At 42.6% G+C, this 21,885-nt stretch overlaps 1 protein-coding gene across 2 annotated transcripts; it reads right to left on the bottom strand.

The window, feature by feature from the left end:
- Nucleotides 1-214: 214 nt before the first annotated feature.
- Nucleotides 215-20,822, bottom strand: paqr6 (progestin and adipoQ receptor family member VI). 2 transcript variants are annotated; one of them, XM_076280827.1, is made up of 8 exons: nt 20,654-20,822; nt 13,402-13,667; nt 10,587-10,714; nt 10,183-10,388; nt 6,550-6,676; nt 3,715-3,811; nt 3,207-3,351; nt 215-2,880 (listed from the first exon to the last, which is right to left on the bottom strand). In XM_076280827.1, exons 1-8 carry the CDS (start codon nt 20,703-20,705, stop codon nt 2,561-2,563), a joined length of 1,341 nt encoding a protein of 446 aa, XP_076136942.1. In that variant the 5' UTR covers nt 20,706-20,822; the 3' UTR covers nt 215-2,560. The 2 variants fall into 2 exon arrangements, with proteins under 2 accessions (XP_076136942.1, XP_076136943.1); XM_076280828.1 differs by lacking the exon at nt 20,654-20,822 and adding an exon at nt 19,812-19,944.
- Between the last annotated feature and the right edge of the window lie 1,063 nt (nt 20,823-21,885).

Raw genomic sequence — 21,885 nt, 5'->3', positions numbered from 1 at the left:
GCAGTTGCAAGTTCACCTCAGCAACTAAATTCAACAAAGTATTTTATGTTTTAAACCTTTTATAAAGCCCATTTCCCCAGAAAGCCCAGACCCCATTATCCTACGTTTTTAGCCTATCTCCCCTAATCCTGAATGTCACTAACGGCTGACTAAACGGGGTTCATTTTCTTCTTTCGCGTGCGCCAACGCGAGTTTGATTGACAAAGACGCCAACAAGGGTAAGTCTTTTTTTTATTAAAAATGTATTAAAATGTGATTACACACTCAAGAATTTGTTAACAATTTTAGTCCTACAGACAAAAAAATAAACAACTGACATGGGTGGGGTAGCATATACTGATCAATACAAAATACTGGACCTGATTCTTAACCAGTAACACCCATACCATTCCTTTTGAGGACAAAGCTTGTGGACAGAACCTTAAAGAAAGTAGCCTATAATAAGGCTATAACAAACATATTGTAATTTATTTTAGTGTCTCGTGGTGCTGTTGTGACAGTCCAGTAAAGCCTATCAAAAGCCTAGGTTCTCTTCTTTTAATTCAACAAAACGAGGGCCCTTTTATAACCAAAGTAGATTTTCTCCATGCAACAGGATAGACAAATGAAAGAAAAATAATGACATTGCATCAGGTTAACCATTTCTTTATCCCACTTTGACCTATTTCTTCAAACAAATCAAAATGACCCTGCTTCATATATATTGTCCCCACATACCCCACCAGCTTCCAATCCAACAGTGCCTGACAGATGTGTGCCTCTATGCTAACTGCAGAGGGAGTCAGGAATGGAGTACACCTGACAAACTATGGCTACTGTATAGATATCTTTTGGTGAACTTAAATCACAGAACCTATCCCCCACATACCTTGCAATCACTTACTTAGCCATAAAGATCACATCTTAGTTGTTAGACTCTCTTGTCTTACAAGCAATGTCATCTTTACATCTTTAATCTGGTTAGAAAAGGTTCTGCGAATTAAATGAAATAGCCAGAAGGAAATGTTTATAAAACATATGCATATAAAGTGTTTCAAATTACATTGCAATTAGTGAATTCTTCATGTGCGGTATTACTCTTGACTGTTTTAATGAGTACTTAAGTGCTCTGGCATATACAGTGTAAGATGTGGACCACATACAACAGACAAACCTCACAATAATAAAATATCAAATATCAAATGCTTCCCCATGCGCAGGATGACAGTAAATACATAATAAGGAATAAATACAAACTTCGCTATTATACCCCCCACCCCAATAAAGGTTTTACTGGTAATTGTAAACATAAAACTAGTATTGTATGCCATAAACCTGCAATGAACACCACAATACTACAGCGCCTAAACACCTCCACTAAGGATGCAGGAGACATTCACACCATAGGTAGGACAGAGCTGATAAAACTCTTTTCAGTTGAGTGCTGGTCAAAGAAAACAGGCAAAACATTGAACATCTATCCATATCAATGGCACCACATCCGAAGCTCAGACAGGGCATCTGTGACATTATCTGCATACCCATACATTAACAAATAGAACAATGAGGATTAGGTGATAAATGTTTCTTTTTTTTTAAACCACAAATGATTTTCAAGTTAGTGGATGTAAATGATCAACTCATCAGAAAGACTATACTGGAACTGGGAGAGCTGGTTGGGGCTGGGCCCAACTAAGACGGAACACTGTGTGGCAAGCCTGTACTGTAAATTAAGGCATCAGCACACTATTGGACTAAGTTCAAGTGACTGTCTTCTCTTGCGAGACAGTTTCTACTCCTATGATATGAGAGTGAACGAGAGTGTCCCTAGAACATGACATGAGGACTCTAAATCAGACACATGCTTATACTATGTGTTAGTCCAGATGCATTCGTCCAAATCTTTTTAATAATTAAAATATATACAAACTAATATAATTGGCTTTTCAGAATGTATGTATGTTTTAAATACTAAATTATGTTAATGTAAAACTAAATATAGATGAGTATGAAATCCCTGAATCAGTCTACTGATACATTTCCAGTTGAGTTACGAGTTATGAGTTCGGTTTAGTTTTGTTGTAGCCTACTGCCATCTACAGTTACTTCTAGCACTGTAAACAATCTAGCTCTCTTTAAGGCACTTTGGGGTGATGTTAATACAAAATGGCTTCATGCAACCCAGAGCCTTTTAAATGTAAAAAAGGTAGTCTTTTAAAAGCTTCTCTGTTATGTCACCATGGGACAATGAAAAGTTTACAAAGACCTGAAAAAAATCAGTGTCTGGGTTTTCAGCTATTTTAAAATGTTAATTGTAAACACTTAGTCCAAAATTGTGACAACTAATCTGAACAAATGAAAAGAAATTAACTGATAAACACAACAAAATGTTAAGGGTAGGGTACTATAAAATACATCCTTTAAAATTACTTTATTATTAAAGTAAATTATATTTTTAAACACTCACTAATGGATGTGTCCATCAAAAGAACAGGTCAACTGACCCGTGCTTCTTCAAATCAGCACACACCATGGTTTAGCACTAGACCAAAACGCCCTTCTGCCAGCTATGCTGAGTTCCTTACTCCTCCTTGAGCTCAGCAGAGGCTTGCTGGGAGACACCCGGGCTGGAGTGGTGGGCAGAGGCAGAGGCAGCTGCGACTGCGGCGGCACTTTGGGTGCTCAGGTGCGGCGCGCGTAGCAGACTGGCGCTGAACAGGCCGATGATGCACAGGTTGAGCAGGAGGCCCAGGGCCAGCGCGCCCACGGTGCCCAGGAAGGAGGGCACGGACGCCTGGGAGATGAGCCACCCTCGGCGGGACGCCATGTCGGCCAGCACGGCCTCCATCTGGAAGTGGGTGCCCACCACGGCGCAGATGTGGAACAGCTGGTGACTGTGGCCTGCCAAGAGGACGGAGATTTTGTTACATTTTTATTCCTTATTTTTTATTTTATTCATACAAATTTACTAGATTTGGGGCAATTCTTTTATACTAATTAAATTGTAATAGTGTAAAGCAGTGTTATGGCCTCCTGCAACTGTTTGCAAGGCACAAGACAGAATCCAAGACACTGAGCCCTCGAGAGCACCCACGCTGGTGACAAACAGTAGCTTAATATTCAAGAATTTGCAATGAACATTAATATTGGAGATTTGGGGATGGCGACAGACCACCATGGGTAAACCTATATACAGTATATATAAAAATGTCTATGGGTAAACGTACCGAAGTAGTCAAAGCGGCCAGGGGCCAGCCTCTCAGGCAGGTGAGACGCAAACAGGAAGCAGGTGAGGAAGGCGAAGAGGAGGTGGTAACAGTGGCTGGACAGAGCGTCAGTGTGAGTGCACCCACCTCCACAGCAGAGCAACAGCTAAATACATACGCGCACACACACACACACACACACACACACACACACACACACACACACACACACACACACACACACACACACACACACACACACACACAGGAAGACTTTTGTTAATGTCCATGTTGAACTGAAGTGAAGTCAATTGTACAGTACATTACGGCAATAATAACCATGAAACATAACATCTAAATTCATTATGGTAATATCTACATTGTATCTACAGTACATACTATGCTTTGACTCCATACAATTTTATTTTATTTTTAACAACTCATGTTTCTTCCATGTATATTGGAACATAAACATGTACTGTACAATTAACAAACAGCATCTTAGATTGTGTTATGGTATAATACTCACTCTGTAGAACAGTGGAATGTTGTCAAAGAGAAATGGAAACACGAAAGCCCCCGTTCGCAAGATTTTACTTTTGCGTGGGAACTGCAGTTCCAGGAACCTATAAAAAATTAGGGCAAAGAGTTCACATGACCTCAATAATTCATTCCTCCTCAAGCGTGTGTGTGGAGGTCTTTTTTCCCACTCTTGTCAGCACTGCAAGGAATCTTTTTAGGGCACGGTCAGAGAATCCCAGGAAATCCATGTGAATGGGATTTATTATTACATAATTTTTTCACCCCAACAACAATAATGAGACCTGCTTAACATTAAGCTCTTTAGGTAAACCTTTTGAAAATTACATTACGTCGCCATGCTTATTTGGGTGTAAATACAACTAACTAATAGTCTAGGGCTAGGCAATCTGTGAGTAAATGTCAGCCAACCCAAAAATTGTAACAGAAATAATTTTTGTTGTACTCAGTTCATGAAACCTTCCCATATCACATACCAAAAGTCCATGAAAATCCAAGTGGTGGAACATTGTCAATACAGTAGGTCAAAGGCCCAAAACTGTACCTTTGGAAGTTTTACTGAACATACAGTACACGTGACGTGATATGTGAAAATTAGGTACATTTTTTCCATAAAAGCAGGAAACTTGTAAAGTTAAGAGCCCTGCACATTTTCAGATAATAAAAAAAAACAATATAAAAATGCTGAGGCAACCGGGGCCGTATGCAGAGTTTTGTAAACACTGAAGTCCAAAAACCGAGGACGCCCCATGGGGGCTTGGCTATGGCCTCCGGGATGTTTTTGTGAGTGGCACTAATAACTGTCATTGTCCAAGTATCAAATTACAGGAACATGACAAAGAATGAAAGAGAACTTTGACCTCATGCTATGCTGTGATTGTAAGTAGACGGAATGCTATTGATGGTAAATAACAATCTGAGATGGCTGGAGAATGCAGGAGTCAGCAAAAGTGCTTTGAATGGCAGGTATTAAAAATAAATTGTTTCTTTGAATTGAATTGGCTCCACGCTGCAGTGGCCCGTCTTGATATTGTGAAAACTGAAAAGTTGGTTTTGGAGTTGGAGTGGAGTTGGTTTGGCTGGGTTTGTGACAGTTAACAATGTTCACAAATTAGAACATTTTTAAACCAAATGATACAAAACAAGTCCTGCATGAGTCTCTGCAGAAAAAAAATCCCACTTCTCAATTTCTCTTCATCCCCTACTCTAGCAACTCACTACTCACATCTCTCTCTCTCTCTCTCTCTCTCTCTCTCTCTCTCTCTCTCTCTCTCTCTGTGTGTGCATGTGTGAGAGCATGCATGATTGTGTGTGCATGAGTCTAGTGACAATACAGGCTACATCTCTGGGGTAGTATCGCAAATGGGATATTTGAAAGTGAAAGGTCAGTTTTTGTTGATATACAACAGAGGGATATGCTAACCCTTGGATGCAGTTGGAAATGCCTGCTCTTTCTCACTTAGGCACATCTTCAGTATCAGTGTGTAGTGAGTGATCTACTGAAGTGTGGACCAGGCTAGTTTAAGTTAAAGTTTAGCTATATTTAGCAGAGGCTTGCTGGTCGTGCAAATATTAATATTTTCATGATTGATCCTTTTTGTGTGGTCAAGTGAACTATACTAGGCCTTCAACAATTGACCATAAGCTAGCTTACACTTTCCCATAGAGACATTTATTGTTTCTGAATTGATGGGCAATTTTTGGAATAATTTTGCTATACTTTCACTTTTGGGTTACATTTGGGCTTAATTAGCCTTATTCACCCAGCGGTCAGAACGAGGCTACAGGGTACACTTGCCATCACACTTCAGTCCAGCAGATGGTGGTAATGCACTCCGTTTGCAAACTGCCAAAAAGAACTCACTGAAGACGAAGAAGGTTACTCTGGCCAAAGATTATACATGGCGGAGCAAGATATTTCATCAGGTGCCACTTCCGGGAACCCGGATCGCACGAGGGGGGGTCAAAATCCCCCTTTATGCAGAGCAGAGGCAGCGATTGTTCCATTGACGTCTATGGCCATAACTCAGAATTTCACCACATATACTAAGATCTTGGTTCTATAGAGTTAGGAATGTGAATTTTGGGCACGTTTTCATGATCCTCAAACCCTTCTGACCATTTCAGGTACATTTAGAGCATTTTTTAGCATTCCAGTCTGGAGAAAATCGACCTTATATCAGGTGTATGCCTCTTATTCTGCTGCTGTTGGCCGGCCGTACGCTCATCAATTCGTAAGCGACATGCCTCTTTATGCAGACAGGACTCGATCCCCATTTCATGCCCATAGACATGAACTACGACGAACTTGCTCCGTCATGTATAATCTTAACTCTGGCAGGCCAGCGAACCCTTCTTCTTTTTCTGTGAGCTTTTTTTTGGTAGTTTACAAAAGGAATGCAGTACGGAGTGCATTACCACCATCTGCTGGACTGAAGTATGATGGCAAGTGTACCCTGTAGCCTCGTTCTGTATGTGGCATATACTGTCAATTTAATTGAAATAAGCAATAGTTCATAATTTCTCTCTGTAGCTTTGATAGACGTGCAAGATTCTAAAATTCCATGTTTGGTAGGGCTTTGGATGGGGTCAGATATTTTTAAGACAACATTCTAATTATGTTATGTCTAGTTATGTCAGTATCTGCATAAGGATAATGGATAAAAACAACCCTCATTTTTACTTCCACCAACTGGATTTTCATGGACCTTTACTATGGTGTTTAGGGCATCAATTGAAATAAAAAACTGTCACTCTGAAGATGTCAACTCATGCATACGAGTGCCATTGATGTTGGCTAGTGATTAGTTGAAGAGGCCCTTACCTGGAGTAGCATGACATGCTTGTGCAGAAGAGTGTGTTGCCAATGGCGATGGGGACGAAATGCTGGTGCAGCCAGCTGTTGACCCAGCAATCAGGCATCACGTATGACCCATAGGTGATGGCACAACCTAAAGAACAATAAAAACAAATTAAAAATAAATACCACACATATGCTGCATGATTGTTAATAATAAACACTCCACTGCTATGCATTTGCATTGATCATGATGAAACTTCATGTTGCAGATTGAACTGAGCAGATTGAATGGTAAGAAAAGCCAAAGCAAAAGGGAAAGAGCTATGTTCAGATGAATGACAATTCCTGGATGGGGCTTTAGGCGTTTGGTACAAAGCAGGCCTAAATGTTTGGCTGTCGCTGACTAGCTTTTGTGGTGGCATTACAGATTACAGTGCAGGAGTGCCTTGTTACCAATAAAGGGGTTTCAGAGTTAACTAGACTCACTGTGGGATAATGACACTAATCTGCCAGAGACCTACATCGTTGGTGGTCCCTCACAGATTCAGCACACACACCTTCAGTGTGTAACTTCCAGTACTGAATGTCATATACTGTAAATCATATAATATAAATTCAAGTTACCACTAATCTTATAGTCCCAGGTCTATATGCTACTCCCACCCAGTGTGTTACATTACAAGTCATTTCCCACAAACTGTTTTCATTTGATGAAAGCCTGTTGTCGGTTTGTTCAAACAGGTGTCGACACAACGTCACAGCCTGAGGCTGCTGCTGGAGATTAGGCCCCGAATGCAATAGAGGGTCAGGGATGAAGTCAAAAGTATTTTAATAAAGGAATTCCAGAGCTTGCTGAAATAGAGTTTAGTCAAAAAAAGCTAGAAACACACACAAGTTTGGAGAGAGCATTGAACCATAAGGCCAAACATATTTGCAGCAAAAGTCTATGAATACTTCAACAGGACCGATCAAGGGCATGAGCAATTTGTGCTGAACCAAGCGAGACGACAGGGAAATTACTGGCCATGAAAACTGGTCAAGCACAGCGAAATCCAGAATTCAACTTTAACAATCCAAATCGTTATTCAAAATTCTAAGTCCAAAATTAAACACTTGACTTGGCAGCGATGAACAAAAGCTATACGTTGCGAAGGGAGGGAGTAGTGACCCCACCCAGCCTCAGAACCGGGTCTCCGGGATCACAATCCTGCAACTTGACCGCAACGCCAAAAAGCCAAGTGTGCCCCAGCTGTGGCGCAACTGGCTGGGGCACCTGCACCGTACGCCGGCGACCCGGGTTTGATTCCCGCCCCGTGGTCCTTTCCGGATCCCACCCCTGCTCTCTCTCCCATTCACTTCCTGTCACTCTCCACTGTCCTATAATTAAAGGCATAAAAAAGCCCAAAAAAATATACAAAAAAAAAAAAAAAAGCCAAGTGTGCAGGACTCAACTCAATCAAAAGAAAACAGGTCATAACACGGGCTGGACAACAGGGAAACATGGCACACACAAAAGACAATCAAACAGAACATGAAAAACATGAACAGGAATATAAAGGTCTGAATCGTGACGTGCAGTGATTTTAAATTATTAGGCCTGTTATCTTATTTAACATGCAATAAACTCCTCCTGCATTCGGATGCATCAGTTTAAATTATCTCTTGTTGATGAGAGGATTCAGTTCCTACAGTAATGGTGCCCACTGATTTATCCAGCAGAGATCAATGATGAGTTTTGTAACACAGTGGCATTAACACATTAGTGTGAACCTGGGATAGCACGCATGGCCTGCTCAGTGAGCTACTTAGCCATTTCTTCATCATTGCACTGCATTGCACTGCATACAAAACTGAGTGAATGAGCACAATCAAAGATCCTTGATTACTCCGCTTTAACCCTCTCTGGCACAATCTTATCAGGTCTTGAACCTGGGCATTACGGCTAAGCCTACGTGCGAGTGTGCAGAGAGCAGTGAACAGAGATCAAAGTGGAGCTCCTTGTGAGCTGTGCTGTAGTGGAGACTCCAGGCCACTGATGTCGATCGTCCAAACAATGTTCAAAGACACCCAGACTTTTACCTCTCTAATCCCATGAACTTTCCCAGTTTCCTCCTCCTTTAGAGCCACTGGCTTCCTCCACTTTGAAGCCGGGGCCGGAGCACAATACCCTCACTGTTCCCCCTCGGCTCCCCTTCTTCTTCTGAGTCGCCATATGTCCCCGTGTCCAGGTCAGCAGTGTTAGCGGGCAGATATTTTTTATTTATTTATTTATTTATTTTTTATTTTTTTTTAAAGTGGGACAGCCGTGGCCTACTGGTTAGGGCTTCGGGCTTGTCACTGAAGGGTTGCCGGTTCGATCCCCGACCAGTAGGAAAACTGTAGGCTGCACTGCTCTCCCATGCCCACATCCACGGCTGAAGTGCCCTTGAGCAAGGCACCTAACCCATCACTGCTCCCCGAGCGATGCTGTAGCAGGCAGCTCACTGCTCCGGGTTAGTATATATACTATACTTATACAGAAGCCATGACAGGACTTGGGTTTCCACAGTCAAATCCAGACAGTTTCCATAAGGTGGCTTACAGTTTCCAAAAGTAGCAGCTTAGCATCTTTCAGTGCTCAGAAATACTGCGGCTCACGCAACATCCTTTTTACTGCCCAGAAAACATTAAATGTTATGATGTTTTCATTCAACCACATCAGAAACGTCACAGCAGTGAATTTCATACTGACTACTACTGTATATGAAAACAGTTGTGGTTAATGACAACTAGGGGGAGCATTTCAATCCCTCAGTAATGTAGTTGATCAGACAGACAGGGTATAAGCGACTTACATATGTCAATTATTTTACAAAGTCATTGTTCCCGGAGATTAAGGGTCTTGCTCAAGGGCACAATGGTGGAAACCAGGAATTGAACCCTCAACTTTTCAGGCTACTGCATGCTAGCACAGCTCATTAACCACTAAGCTACTACAACTGTGGCATACATGCAGCCAGTATGTATCAAACTCTGCCATTTGTTCCTGAAAGGAGCGAACGGTACAGGACGGCAAACAGAAGCAGAGCACAAGAGGCCACCTGCTGGCCACCCATCAACGCCACCACTAGCCACCCATCAACACCACCACTAGCCACCCATCAACACTACTGTACCACTAGCCACCCATCAATGCCACCACTAGCCACCCATCCACACCACCACTAGCCACCCATCAACACTACTGTACCACTAGCCACCCATCAACGCCACCACTAGCCATCCATCAACACCACCACTAGCCACCCATCAACACTACTGTACCACTAGCCACCCATTTACACTACTGTACCACTAGCCACCCATCAACACTGTACCAGTAGCCATCCATCAACACCACCACTAGCCACCCCCAAACACTTCCAGCAGCACCTTAGATTTCCAAGGAGGTCTCCATCTAGGCTGTAGAGGCTGAACAGACAAGGTCTGTAGCCCCGTACCTAGCCTGTAGAGGCTGAACACAAGAGGTCAGAGGTTAGCCCCCTACCTATGCTACAGAAGCTGAATGGAAGAGGTCAGAGGTTAGCCCCCTATCTAGGCTTCAAAAGGTGAACGGAAGTTAGCCCTCTACCTAGGCTTCAGAAGCTGAACGGAAGAGGTCAGAGGTTAGCCCCCTACCTAGGCTGTAGAGGCTGAGGGCGCCGTAGTCAAAGAAGTAGCAGATGTGACGGGCCTCTGGCGACATGGTGCTGAAAGTGTGGGCGCAGCTGGAGGTGAAGGGGTACACGCAGATGAGCAGCATGTACACCAGCAGGGGCCAGGTGTAGCTCTCTGACAGGAAGTTCAGGGTGGAGCACAGGATGCTGAACCGCCACAGGAAGTACCTGCAAGAACACCAGGAAGTTGAGTTAGTCTAATATCGCTAGCAGCCCGATCTACTACAATTGATCAATTATCAAACAATTATCGACTACAACTATATAATAATAATAATAATGCTTGCATGTGAATCAAATGGAAAAAAGAGCTTTCTTTAGTATTTTGGTACTATGGCCACAGAACAATATGACACCTAGACCCACCAGGTCGGCAGGAAGTGGGTCCAGATATTGACCGTCTCATTGGTCATCTGGAAGCTGCTGAGGATGCAGTCCAGGGCAGAGCTTCTCGGGTGCCGGTATCCGGAGATGATGCCATCCTCCCTGAATACCTGTGTGCCATGTACATTTACATTTTTATTTAGCAGACACTTTTATCCAAAACAACTCACAAAGAAGAATAACATTCAAGCTACTATGAGGAGGAAACCTTAGGTAACAATAAATACAACAACAATAAATACTACCGTGCAGCAGACCTTAGATAATACTACAACCATAAATACTGGGGGACATTCAGATTTAATATATATCTGCTTACTTTATTTACTTTAAAGGAAAGTTCGGTGTGATATTCACCTAAAGTGTGTTGAAACATGATACCGAGTGTGAACTTTTGTCTCATAGCTCATCTCGGCTTGTCCCCTGCACTCCGAAATCTGGCACTAGTTAGCCGATGCTACCAACAGGTTTTCAATGGGGGTGCCTCGGGCATCGGCCTAGCCATGCAAATAAATCACTGTTTTACACCATTTACGAGGCTCAAAGTAGCTCCACACTTCAGTGGTAGACTTCCGAGGGCCCTGACATTTAAAACGAGACATTGAGAACTTTGAAAAAGCACTGGTAGTTTATTTACAAGATTATTTATACAGAACAAAATAGTTCCATGGAAATGCATGGATTCCAGTTGCTGTTACTTGAAGCAACTGAAATCCATGCATTTCCACGGAATTCTTTTTGGAATCTGATCCCTTATGATACCTGTTCATTCGTACTCGTCGCTCGACTTATCATGACTAAATTCAAGATGGCGGCGAACGGTAAACTTGCTGAAGGTACTGTCTGTATAAATTGTCTTGTAAATAAACTACCAGTGCTTTTTCAATGTTCTCAATGTCTCGTTTTAAATGTCATGTTTTAACACACTTTGGGTCAATATCACACCGAACTTTAAGTTATGTTTATATTTGCTTATATTTACTTTTTATATACAAGGTCAAGCGTAAGGCAGTGGCTGTATTTGATTACATTTCCTGAAGGCAATTGGCCATTAATAGGCAGCTTAGTCCCACAAGCACAAAATCCCTTGAGAAATAGGGAAAGTAAGGTTAGACTGTTGAACATGCATTGCACAGCAAAGTATGTGAGCCTTAGCTGCTTGCCTCAGTTTTGCAAGTCTGCAACTTCTACTGAGAAAGCAGTTTTTCAAAGAATGGTCTGTTGCTGGATATGTTGCAACAGTGATTCCAATCCACATAAATCTGCATCACCACTAAGACTTCAAAAACCTTTGAGCTTTTATGAAAACATTAGGTAATATCTTGGCCAATGAACTGACTCGACCAAGGATGAAGTACCATGTACATTTGCTCTCAACCATCTTTCCTTAAAGTGCTGTGACATTAATAATAAACTCTCCAAGCGTCTTGAAACACTTACACATGCACTGATTCACTATGACAAGACAGGTTTTGTTCATGGTAGACTGGCCTCTGATGTTTACCTAACATAATTGATGTCTCCCCTTCGCTTAGAGAATTCTGCGCTGTGTTTTCTCTAGATGCGGAAAAAGCCTTTGACCGCGTAGAGTGGACCTACCAATAGTCAGTTGTTGAAGTTTGGATTCAGCAGTCACTTCGTACACATGCTACACGTGTTAACTGGGGGTCGGGACACCCAGGGGGCTCGCCAAAAATATTGGAGGGGTCGTGAAATGATTTGTCTGGATTAAAGACATTTTTGTAAAGGTTTTTAGTCAAAGGCTGCCTTTGACATAATGCCTTTGGTGTTGACATAGCCTACCTATGAGAGAAGACATTTTCTGCCTCTGCTTCCAATGCCCATCTCGCAACATTTCTTAAACCAAATTCCGCCGGTAGGAGAGAAGGGGGTCACGAGACTTGGCCCATGTGTTTTTGGGGGGGTCGCCAGACAAAAAGTTTAAGAACCACTGTGTTATATAATGAGTCTACTGCAACAGTCTAAAGAGCAGCAACACTCGGCTCTCTTCAGAGTTCAAGGAGTTCACTCAGCACAGCTGCCCTCTACCCATCACGCTATGCTTTGTTTTGTACTGCCACACAGTGGGAAAGATTTCAAGCCCCCTCAGCACACACTGTAGTTCTGATCAAATAGGTTCATTTTTTTTACATGTTCTGACAATGCCGTCCATTATCAATGTTCTGGGACTTTGTTTCACAGGCAATCCAAACCATCCACACAGAATATCCAAAAAAACATACATTGTATGTTTATTACATAATGACCGTGGACCTGATTAACAGGATTAACAGCTGCCAAAAAAAGAATGATCCTGAAACAACGGGTTGACACCCAACTACCCATGACCTAACTCCAACTGACTGATGACTTTAAACACTCTGTATTGCTAGAATGCTCTACAGACAGAGTCAATGATGCAAAACTTCACACACCCCTACTTCCTGGAACACTGTATCAGAGCATCCTGTCCTTTGGTTTGATTAGTGGTTTCAGTAATACGTACAAGCAGACCAAGGCAAGCTGCAGCGCATGATTAAGACGGCAAGTAGAGTCATTGGGTGCTTCAACAGAGTTGAAGTCAAGCTTTTGGAGACTCAATGTCAACACCAGCTCATTTATTTAAGTAAATATCTTTATCACCTGTGTGAGTGTCTGTGTGTGTGCGTGTGTATGTGTCATGGTAATAATAATACATTTAATTTTTATAGCGCCTTTAACTCAAAGACACTTAACATGTATGTGTGCGTGCATCTGTTTGTGTGTGTGTGTGAGTGTCAGCGCTTGGTGCACTCACCTTGGGCACCTGGTGGATGTCGAAGAGCTGCGGGAGCTTGATACTCAGCATGTCTGCGGGCAGCCGGAAGGCCCCGCGCCCCCGCTGGCAGGCGTCATGCAGCCACTCGCGGCCGCCCCGGCACAGCACGCACCACACGGGGCAGTCAAAGCCCGGCCGCTGCTGCCCGTCTGCGCCGTCCACCGCCCATTTCGCCGCCAGGCCGCCGACGCCGCGGCCCCAGACCCAAACCTGGGCCCCACGGGCCCCTCGCCAGATGGGAAACACTGCACAGAAGAGAGGGGGAGGGGAGACCCAAAGGGTCAAGTCAAGAGCTGGTACAATGTTCACAACTCAGCGCTGAGCTTGCCCTCACGTGCAGTGTGCTTCTCAGAGCCCTGCTGCTTGAACAGCACGTGCCTGCTGCTTCATCAGCTCTCTTGGGGTTCTTATGGTGTGTTAATGTATCATGTGTTAATAGTGTAGGGAACACATGTTAACCATTGATACATAACTAATAAGTTTATGTATCAGTGCTCAATAGCTATAATAATCTGCTCAATAAGTAATAATAATCTGCATTAAGCATCACTGCACATGTATTAGGGTTGGTATTAGGTCTTTATTTACAATTTCAATAGTTATATTTCAGACTCCTACACTGTCTGAATATGTGACTTATTGTGACAGAATAGAAACATATTAAGACATTGTGTTAGAAGGCTATACAGTTTCTATGTTGATCCATACACTACATTGTCTTGAAACACATTGTTTCAAGTCACCAAGTAATTTCCAAACTTTTGCTCATGTTGTCAGTGAGGGGCAGCTAACCTTTCCCTCTCTGTAATTTACAACCAAAAAGATAATGACTTGTAGGAAACACTGTTTTGTCTCTTCTATTTTCCATCTATCAATATGTCATCTATATAGTATTGTGAGCCTGGGTGTGTGCAGAGGCGGACAGAGTACACAGCTTCATTACTTGAGTAAAAGTACAGATACCCTTTGCTAAATTTTACTCAAGTACAAGTAAAAGTACAACAGTCAGATGTCTACTTCAGTAAAAGTACTGAAGTACTTTTAAAAGTACTTGAGTATCAAGAGTACAAGAGTAGCATACATTTTCTAAATATTGCATTACTACTGCCACAGTGCTTACATTTATGTACAGAAACGTCCTACATGGAGTTATGAAAAATGTTAATGTTAATACCTTGGAGAATGTAAAAGTAATTAAAAGTAAAATCAAGTCATTTTCATCTTTTTACCATGTTGCCAAGGATGGTAAAAGAAAATTGAAATAGTCTGGCGAGGTGGGGCCACAGGTTGGCACATTCCCGGGATGGACCTGCTGCGTCTTCATCCATTGTTTTGTCCATGGTTTCATCTCTTATCTAAATCTGACCATGGAGTTGACTTTGGCAGAAAGCTGAAGGTGATTGCTGATAGGCTGTCCCAATCAGTGGTGCCTGCACAATCCAATCACGTTTGAGAGGGAAACAACAAATTGAGGGTTTCCGAGATTTTTCTTTTTTTTTTAGAAGAAGTAACGGGTACTACTCACAGTTATGGATAGAAATGTAGTGGAGTAAAGAGTACAATATTTGCCTCTCAAATGTACTTAAGTTAAGTCATGAGTACCCTCCAAAAATGATACTCGAGTAAAGTACAGATCCCTCAAAATTGTACTCAAGTAAATTTACTGTCCGGCTCTGGGTGTGTGGCAGGTGTTTTCAGTGTTTGTGTGTCTGTTACAAGCTATCCAGAGAGGCGAATAGAATGTTACATTCCTTGCTGCAAACTATCTGATATCCCCTCCTCCCCCTGCAGAGTCGTTCATCAGCCTTGACAAATAAATAATACTTTCTCCACTCAGCGGCCGCCATCTCTGCCCTCCGACCCCTCCAGACTGTGAGTCAGAGGGAGACAGTGGCGTGTATTGTTGCTCCCGCAGTGGGTGACGGAAAACAAAAGCCCCAGCGGAGCTGAGGCATTCGGAGCCCACCATGTACCATGTTGAGAACACTGCCTGCCTCGCAGGGAACCATCTGTGTGATTTCCAACAGAGGTATTCTGTTTACCCCCCCCCACCCTCCACCCCCCACCAAGACCACAGTAGGCCTGTCTGAGGACGCCTCTGCATGTCATAGCCAGCTGATAATGGTTATAAACAATTATCAACATTATCAACAACAGCTTGTCTCACACTTTGTGCTAAGCTAAGCAGTGGCTCCTTCTAGTTTGAGGTGTGTGTGAGTGGAGGATTGGCTTTAGTTTATTGTTTTCAGACACCTCTTTCCTGTGGACTTCTGAACCTATCTGCCATGTCCTCTTTAAAACACAGCTCCCTCTCTTGCTTGCTCAATCACTATCTATCTATCTATCTATCTATCTATCTATCTATCTATCTATCTATCTATCTCTGGCTCCTCACACACAGCTATGGTTACTTGCTTAACAACACAGTTCACATGACTGGAAAATGAAAGGACACGTTTGCGGTGTCAGGACACGTGTCAGGCATAAACAGTAAGGTACAGGAGCTGCTCTACTCACATAAAGTACATGCGGGCGTGCAGGGGCACGTAAGGAACTGGAGCCATGATTCACATATTGAACAGAACGTTTCCCACCACTACAACTCTATAAATAATAAAATACTGTTCTGTTCAAAGGTATCAGAGGATGGGATTGCCCACGCGTCAATATTTTGTTTCTCAGTACATTTTCACTTTTTCTTTTAAGCAATCTGTTGTTATCAGGAATACTTTCTTGTTCCTACACTGGGATTGATGGAGAGGGACAAGACACACACACACACACACACACACACACACTCACACATACACACTCACACTCACACTCACACTCACACACACTCACACTCACACACACTCACACTCACACAAACATGTAAATGCAGCTGTGGAGGTTTTTCCTGTTTACTGGCACAGAGTGTGCTTTGTGAGTGGGCAGAGGACACAACGGGGCCAAGGGGTGACAGTTACACAGTTACACACTGTCGTATGAAAATGAGCAGCAAGGGCACAGGCACACACACACACACACAAACATACACACACACACACACACACACACACACACACACATACACACACACACATACACACACACACACATACAGTACTCTCTCTCTCACACACACGCACCAGCAGACACACACTGGAATGTCAGTGGGGCCCTGCCCGCACACAAAGTAGATGTAAATGGTGGACAATGGCCCACGTCTCCTAGACATTCTAGCGTGTGAGCAAAGTCGCTAGAGGAGCCGGCAACATTGCAGAGAGGAATGCGAGGGGAGAGCATATGACTAACATTAACGGCCAGGATTACAACCACTGTGCCCGTGGAAGAGCCTTAATTGAACAGGTAAATAAGGGCCTACTAGCATAAGGGGCAAACAATGGTTCATTTCAATATCACACACTCCTTCACAAAAAGCCCTTTGTGACAGCTGACACTTTTTTTGTCCAGTGAATCCTGGGGAGTATAGTAGAGGAGCATTTGGCCGGCAGGCATTATGCTTATCAGTGTAGTGAGTATGGTTTAACTGTGGAGGTGATAGAGTTTGCTCAAGCCATGGCAACTAGCAAGGAGGGTAAAACTCCTTCAGCAAATGCCACCCCACTACAAGCAGTCTTTGAAATGCATTATGACATACCGGTCCATATAGACTCACACCCAGCATAAAGAGCTACAAACAAGAGCTACATTTACCTGTACCACATATCACACACCTGAAAGCTAATATTTACACCTGCAGAAAACTGATATGAGTTTTCAGTACAGTAGACAGTGAGTGCAAAGACTTTAAATCAGGGAGAGAAAGCTACAGGTTAGTTAACCATTATTTTTCTGTGTGTATGCACACAGTCAAATGCACATAAAACCAATCAGCATGATACAGCACGGAAGAGTTCAATCATATGAAGAATTTTCTGCATTTCACTTACTTCATGATAGGCTACAGAAAGTTATACCAAATAGGCCTGTTTGAATGTGAGTGTAAGTGTCAAGTAGGTTACATTCCTCTTAAGGTGGAGTACATTTGCACTTGACAAAGCATATTTAAGTGCTTTGTTGAGGGCCACCATCAAAGAGAAGTGATGGCAAGGGCTTGTCAACCAGTGCCCCATCGTGAGAGAAGCGGAAAACTGCTCCCACACCCCACAGCTGCACGGACCACAGCCTGTCTTAGGGCCACCATGGAAAACACCACTCGGTACTGAGCTAGAGACCACGCAGTACCTTTATCTGTGATATTTTGCAAAAGTCTGGATGAGCCGATGGCGATTTTCAAAACAACCCACTCCCATCACCGTTTCCATGACACTCTGACACAAATATAATTTGGGCTCATTACGGCGAACAGAGCCTCCTGCCAGCCACCTCCTCCACCTAGGACAACTGGTAAACATGCGAGTGAGCTCTCCCTTTAAAACATCCTCATCATCATGAGACTCCACATCCTTCAAATGAATAGCCCCCATTCTAACACTTATGGTTAGTGGAAAACTAAACAGGTTGGGGTGTCTGGATGGCTGCCATTTTTTTTTTTTTTTTGGTGAGACTAATAGAGTCTCATGACAATCACTTTCCAATTACTCATAACACAAGGCTCCTTTCCAATGGGCTTGGGCTTGTTTTGGAGTCCTGACTCATGTCTTAACAGTCCCAAAATTAATTTAGCCTATCTGGACTCAAATTCAATAACAGTGGGCGAGTCTGAAACATCTGTTCGAGGTGAAATGGCTTGTTTGTAACAAACCAGCAGCTCACAAATAACTCTACATTAAGACTAGTGCAGACTGCAGAGTCTCATTCTCCCTAAATCATTCTCACCACCACAGCCCACTTCACCCATCTATCTTCCCAGTATATGTCCAATCTGCTGTTCATGTTGCATATTGCTTTGCTTTCCACTACAATAAAAAAAATCCAGACTTCTTTTTTTTAGATATTGTGTCATGCAGACGCTTGTCATGTGGCTGCTCCCTACCTGTCCTTACCAGTCCAGAGTGCTGAGTGAGGAGAGCATGAGAGTTCCATACCACTGTGAGCATGCCTAGCCTATACTCTTCCACACACAGATGTGTCTCACATGCCTGTCTGACAGGTCCCATAAACGTGTCAATACATGAGCACGCAAAACAGGCTCCACGTAGGGTGACAAAGACATATAACCAAAATGAGCTCTGTTAATTATTATAGGAAATACACGCCTCAGCTACATACCGTATCTATGAGCAATATGAAATCTATTCAGATTACGTATTATTTGCTTTTTATTTGGATGTTTGGTTTAAGGCAACTCCCTGCTCTTGAAAGGTGGTTTCAATCAAAGGCAGAGAGATATGAAACAAATATGCAACTAAACAACTGATCAGGGAGGATACCAAAAGAATGCTATGATTCCATGTTGACATAATCCAAAGGAAATGGATTTGATTTTCTCTGTAATGTCAACAATGTTTCCCGGTTCTATTCATCCCTTACTAGAGCCAGCAGGAGTGTAATATTACAGAGTACAACCTTGTGGATAATCTCCTCGTAACTTTATTAGGTGTTCACTTTTTGACCTGCCTAAAGGCTTGCAAATGGGACAAAACATGCTGCTGGCATGTCATGTAAACTTCTATATTAAATGCACTTTCATATGCAATATCCAATTAAAAAGTAATTCACGACTCTTATAGAAGTGAACAATGGCATATTTTCCCTGGACTGTCAATAGAATGCAGCCCTAGGGTGGGTCGATAACAGTCAGAGTAACCAATTTCCTGGGAGAGGAGAAAACATGATTCCTTGTCATCCTAACAATTCATTCATTAACATAAATTCACCAGATAATGTTCAGACTTTAAAAAACAATGGTCTGTAACAGCAGTACTATGTTTTTGAGCATATAAAAAATATGTTTTTTTCATACCCATCTATCTATGTGGTATCTTTCACTGGCCGTGGAGTGGCATAAATTCTTTCATCTGTCTGTAAATTAATCACATGCATTTCATTGTGGCCAAACAATAAATAAAAAAAACTCAGCAGCTACACAGAAAATCCCTCTCTAACACACAAACTTCATAAAAACAGCTCTGCAGGGTCTGGGCATGGCAGAGGTGAAAGTGGAAAAGCAAAGTACAAAGACAGAGTTTTTGTTCATTTCCGCTTTCCATGGAGAGCAGAGGTTCAACCATCATCCATCATGACATCCATCATGACATCAAAGTACTACTTTCTAATGCACTGTAAGTAATCTTGCCTCTACAAGTTATTCTGTTTTTAATGTCACTATCTCGCAGTCACAATCACCGATGAAAAGTTACAATATCCTAACATAGCCTACTCGGAAATGGCTTAGAAGAAGGAAAACATTGTAAAAAAGGAAATAACTTGCATTTACATACAGCGGTCAGAGACTTTCTTCATGTTTCCTGGAAGTCCTCAACATGAGAGACATGCTGAGAGAGATTGGTTGCGCAAAAGGCGATGTGTCTGATGTGCCAGAATTCACCGGAGGGCTTGTCCCTTTAGCCTCTGAGCGAGATACTAGGACCAGCCCTTCCAGTTACAGTATGTACTGGTGGATTGCAGTGGAGTGCTGAGGCAATCCCCCATCACTACTCACGTGGACTGCTGCCGCTCCAATAACAAGAGCCATGTGTGCGCGCGGCAGCTATGGGAGTTCTATGTCCAAGAATGTTCCTTTGCCCACAAGTGTTTATTTATTGAAACGCGAGGGATGTTTTTTTTTTTTTTTAATGCAATGCCTTTTCTTTTCTGTCTGTATGCTCTTTTCAGGGACAACAATATGGCTATTCACAGATAACACAATTTGAACTGACATAGAGGAAAATAATTCAAAATACAAAAAAAAACAAAAAAACAATAATGACCAGAGAAATAAACAATTGACTTTCATATGGCTATCATTATTATGAAACAAGGAATCCTCCCTCAATAAAATGTTTACAATGGATATCTACTATATGATTATCATGTTTTCGTTCCATAAAACCACTACAGCGAATTTACAAGACACTAATAATCTATTAGAACAACCACTGGTGAATGAAGCCTTTATTCGTGACCTCAGTTTAAACTCGCTTTACATTGCATCGAGACAGACATCCCGGAGATGTTTTCAGTGGTCGTCTAAGCGCGAAATCCATGCATAGTTTCATAAGAGCAGAAGAAAACAAAAGAGCACGTGATTTGTAACCAAATGACAACAGCTCGAGGCACTTACCTTTCAGCTTTATGCCAGGGAAATCATCCGCGCTTGCCGTCCCCTTGGCCATGCACACAATCGATTTCTTAGTGGTCGACTGGATTCGACTGTGATGATCCCACTCCAACAAAAAAACAATCACGGGGCTATATGGGCTACTGCTTTAACTATCGCATTCTTCCTCTCTTGTGAGTAAAAGTGTGGACCACAAGTCTAAATCCCACCCTCTGAGCAGGAGGTTTTCATTGGATAGGAAAAAGAAAGGAACGTTGTTTTCAGAAGTCAGGAGATTGTCAGAGGGAGAGAGATGAACTTGGCGAACCTGCCATCGCATAATATTCTGCAGAGGAAATTACGACTATGGTCGATGGATGCTCGCTTTCTTCATCGATGTTGCGCAAACACAAGGCCAAGGCTAGCCTACCTGTAGAAACGCTCTTCTTGTTAAACTATTACGCAATAACTAAAACATTCGGATTTTCTGACATTGATGTCCAGAAAGCATCAGTCGTATTCAGTGTCCATTCTGTCGATAGCCTAATAAAAATAATTTAGTTGCCAACGGAGAACTTTTTCTTAAGCCTTCATGAACCCCACGCAAAACTAAACGCACGTCCGATCCCTTTCCTCTGATAAGTGTTGCACCATTAGTGGTAAAATTGGTTCAATTTTCTGCCCGATGAACATCTTTCCAGCCCTCCGCATTAATAGCTAACGGTTCAGTGGGCCACGGGAGCAAGGCCGTGTGAGAAATGTCCCTAAAGTGGGACAGCAGAGAGGCACAGAACGCCAAGGCACTGACAACTGTGCCAAGATGAGTTCTGGGCAAAGGGCCGAGACCAGTCGAGGCACTGGGCTTAGAATGGCAGTTGGAGGGCGAGTGAGGACTGGAAACAGAGACCAGTTGAAATAATGGATGGGACTGGGGGCCATTCTGTCAAGTTGACTTGAAAACTTTTATTTGAAGATATTGCATTCATGGACCTAAAACTTATGTCAGCTCCTCAAAAGGTTGCCCCTACTTATCAAGAAGCCTTAGTAATAGCTTAACAATTGGCAAAAAACTGCATTCATTTCTGCGTTGAAAATTTTACTTGTAGAAAACTGAATGCGGTCATGAGACAGGTAAACTTGTCTGTTGGATTGCTTCTGTTTACGGTATATAGACTTGCCAATGTTTAGGACTACCACAGAAAATATCGTAAATGCACAGTGCATTTAAAACTGAAGTGAAGTGTAGACACTTAAAA

This window comes from Alosa pseudoharengus, unplaced genomic scaffold, assembly GCF_046254945.1.
Source record: "Alosa pseudoharengus isolate Yale_2024_CS ecotype anadromous, Long Island Sound unplaced genomic scaffold, YU_APseudo_1.1 YU_APseudo_1.1_scf_12, whole genome shotgun sequence".
Lineage (NCBI taxonomy): Eukaryota > Metazoa > Chordata > Actinopteri > Clupeiformes > Clupeidae > Alosa > Alosa pseudoharengus.
The sequence above is the reverse complement of the archived record's forward strand: the minus strand, read 5'-3'. Positions and strand labels throughout refer to the sequence as shown.